This window comes from Pyxicephalus adspersus, chromosome 2 (assembly GCF_032062135.1).
Source record: "Pyxicephalus adspersus chromosome 2, UCB_Pads_2.0, whole genome shotgun sequence".
Taxonomy (NCBI): Eukaryota; Metazoa; Chordata; class Amphibia; order Anura; family Pyxicephalidae; genus Pyxicephalus; species Pyxicephalus adspersus.
In genome coordinates this window covers 76,579,565-76,583,290 of record NC_092859.1, presented here as the reverse complement: position 1 = coordinate 76,583,290, position 3,726 = coordinate 76,579,565, and the positions used below count along the sequence as shown (strand labels likewise).

Sequence of the window (3,726 nt, the reverse complement as noted above, 5' to 3'; positions counted from 1 at the left end):
TTTACTTCTACTTTGAGTGCTGAATCCAGATTATTTAAGACTTTACCCTCCTCAATCCTTAACATAGAGTATAAACTCCAAAGTCAGCCAGCCAATAGGTGAGCTTCCATTGTAACCTTTCATCCTGAAGCTGCACAGACATTTCTGCTCTGACAGTAGAGATTTCAAGTAAATAACAACACACATAGCTATCCATGGAAGGTAAGGCTCTGATAAAATCAGAGATTTAGTTTTTAAAAATGTTAAGGTTCTTAAGTATTCCATAGATAAACTTTAAACTTGAAATCCAGGGGGATATAAAAGGTAAAAAATGAATGCAGCTCTGTATTCATTGATACATTAATATTTGTTTAATTACAATCAATGTATCATATATTTGACTTGGTATTAGATTTTTACTTCGTGTGGTGTACAGCAAAGGCCCAGAAAGAAGGAAGAGGGAGAAAAAAGCAGCACAAGGAATCAATCAGGTATGCTGCAGTGCAAGGAATATGCTGTTAGGAGGAGAGTGCAGAATGAGGGAAATATGAGTTTACTGATTTGCTGCTTTTCCTGTTAAAATAACATTTTTAGCTTCCAGGGGGATAAAACTACCACTGAACATTTCAATCCACCAGTCAAAATTTATACTATATACCTTTAATGTACTGAGAATATACACAATAACATTTCAAGCTCAACATATTAAAAAAAACATAAGGGGATGCTTTATTCAGCAGATACCACCTGTCAAAACAAACAGAAAATCTTTTACAAAGTGTGCCAATATTTTGAAAGTTTTAAAAGCCTTATCTGCCTGTAATGTTTGTAATTACAAAAATACCAAAAGGACTGCCACAACAATGCAACTTCATGCACAAAATAGTTAGGTGTGATTAAGCATGTGGTCTGATATTAGCCTAAGAAAGAGGTACATTTTGAAATGTACCTTACTAATTTAAAAAATGCGATCTTTTATGATGGGTCCACTTCAGACTAGATCCAGCATAGCCTATTTCACAAACTTGCACCACCATACACTCCAAAAGAAATCCCATCCATTTTAACTATTACAGGATCTGGTTCCATTCATAACTATTTGCCCTTAAAACTATTTTCAAAACCATTCAAGGAACTATTACTAAAAATGTATTTTTACAGTTTTTTATTAGGTTACCATATAATAATGGGCAAAACAATTGCAGGTATTACCAAATTGTATTAGGAAACAAGCAGATCCCTAGGGGAAAGATATGAATCCATTAAAGAAAAGAAAATATACAAATGACTGAGAGATATGGGAATGTGGAATTGGGGTCTAAAACGTGTTTAAAGTTTGAATATTAATAAAAGTTCTAAAACTTGATATCTAACAATGTGAGCTGATATCTATCTTTAAAATCTCTCCATTACAGGTCCCATATCTTGCTTGTCTCTTGCTGCATCTCCTCAAATCCATAGATTCATTTTTTGAGATAGTCTTTCTTAAAGAAACACATCATAATTTCTGACAGCTTTTTAAAGCATATAAAATCTTTAAAATAATGCTTCCTGTGTATACACTATAATAATATATAAGAGAGCTTACAATTCTAAAAGTTGAATGCTAAACACAGATGATGCAGTTTTAACAAATATATATTGTCATGTAGTTTTAATGCCATAGATTATTACTTTTGCAAAGTATTAAAAGAAGAATAAAGAATTGCATTTTAGCCAATAATCAGTAATGTTTAAATCTCATTGGAGTGGAAAGAACTATAACTTTTTTCAATGCAGATCCTTATTGTGGTGTGTTAGCTTTGCGAAATGAGCAGAATTATTAGCTGGCATCTCTCAGCAGATTGCTAAAAATGAGCTATGTCAGGAATGACCTAAAAAGAAAGCAGTTCTGAGGAAATAAAAGGAGTGAGATAGTGAGACAAGCTTTCAGTAAGAATGAGTTACCATATCCAGACAGGGGGGATCCCCTGCTCCTGCTGTAAGTCCTGGCTGGGCTGGCTGGCATGGACACAGCTGTCTCTGGACGGGAAGAGCTGCAATTCCCAGCATCGCTCAGCGGATTCTTTGTATCCAGAGACTTGTAGTGCCTGAGCTCCAGTCCCCCTCCAGAAAACTCATGCAGAGGGCTGCATTTAGAAGTCAGCTTTCTTTTGTGAGAGCAGTGCATGCTTGACACATGCTGACCTGCTGGAAGTCTGCTACAATAGGTTCCTTATGATTAGCAGCATCTTCATAATGAGTTCTTCCCAGACCTTATTTCAAGATTACCCTGATATGTGTTTGGAATGTATATATGTGTGTGTATTTGTTACATAGAATCAAAGAAAAACATTTACATAACGCAATCAGGTATTTTATCTTGGTCCTGTTAACCCTTCACAGGACCTCGGTATTATTTACTAAACACAGTACTTTTATGTCATCAAACAAATAAATGTGTGAAGAACCGCAAAAAGTCCCGACCGCATAGCGTTTGTGCCAAAATCCGACACGTTTCGCCACCATTAGGCTTCCTCAGGGATATCTTTAGTACTTACTTTACGGTCAATGGGGGATCATAAAAGACACAAACATGCGTGATGATAAATGTGATGATGAAAGTGTTAACAGGACAAAGGTAAAATACCTGATTGCGTTATGTAAATGTTTTTCTTTGACACTATGTAAAAAATATGTGTATATATTATTTCATACAATCCCTGAGCAGTGAACCTCATTCTTTTTCTTCTTTTAATCATTATATATGATTGCTTAATGACCAATATTTGATCTCATGAAGAAGTACACCTGCTAGTTAGCCACTATGTCCTTGTCGGGCTGTAGTGATGTAGTGGCCATTGGGTTGATCTACAGCACACTGCAGGTATCCAGGTTTGCATTGCTAAACTTTCTGAACTTTCCCTTTTCTTTTCAAAACAAAGTCCTGTCTGGAAAAGTAAAGCTGTGGCCAAGAATATTCAGATATTACCATATCCTTAACCCAAGCTGTTCCTGACCTGTAGGCACTGTGGAGAAATTCATCCACAATCTTTTTCCAGCAGGAAGCACTTTCAAATTAGCCTCTTAAAGTGGAACAGAAGTTTCTATAGGCAAAACATGCTGAAACTGTGTATAAATGTTTAGTCATAGATGCTTTTACTTGCCTGTCAGAAATTTTTGTAAGTATAGACAAAGCAGCTTAGGGCTCTATTCAAAAAATGGGAAATCTGACATTACCCTGTGGGAATCAGTGCTATTGAAATATATAGACCTGGAGGATTTCCACAAGGGAGATTGTAATCGGGGCAGCGTCCTCTCCTAAATCAATCCTGTTTATTATTATTAATAATAATATTAATAGTAATATTAATAACATTATTAAAGGGAGTTTTTGAGGGAACGTCTGATTCCCTGTTTTATAAATAGAGCTCATAGTGTGCTTTTTAGTAGGATTCTGTGCCAAGATGAAACAAAGTGTGGGGATTCCATCATCCCATCATAGCACAATGTAAAAGTGCCATAATGTGCAAATGTTGTGTATATTGGAGGTATATTATTTTGGTTGTTGTGATCTTTTTAAACTCACCCTGCTCCCCCCTTTTAGCAGTTAAACACAAAGCAGCTGACCTAAATAATTTATTTGCTTCTATTTTATTCAATTTTTATTCCATTTTCTGTAGTGGCTGCAGCTCAGGTCAGTGAGTGTTTATGGAAGTTTCTTGCTCATAATTTAATTTGCTCATATCTGAATGTTCATAGCTTGGC

General features: G+C 35.6%; 1 protein-coding gene across 1 annotated transcript in view; it reads right to left on the bottom strand.

Moving 5' to 3' along the window:
- ANO4 (anoctamin 4) overlaps nucleotides 1-2,245 on the bottom strand; it is a 75,513-nt gene extending 73,268 nt beyond the window's left edge. Inside the window, 1 exon segment of the mRNA XM_072401101.1 lies at nucleotides 1,927-2,245. Coding sequence (XP_072257202.1) covers nucleotides 1,927-2,149 — 223 coding nt within the window. The 5' untranslated portion in view covers nucleotides 2,150-2,245.
- Between the last annotated feature and the right edge of the window lie 1,481 nt (nucleotides 2,246-3,726).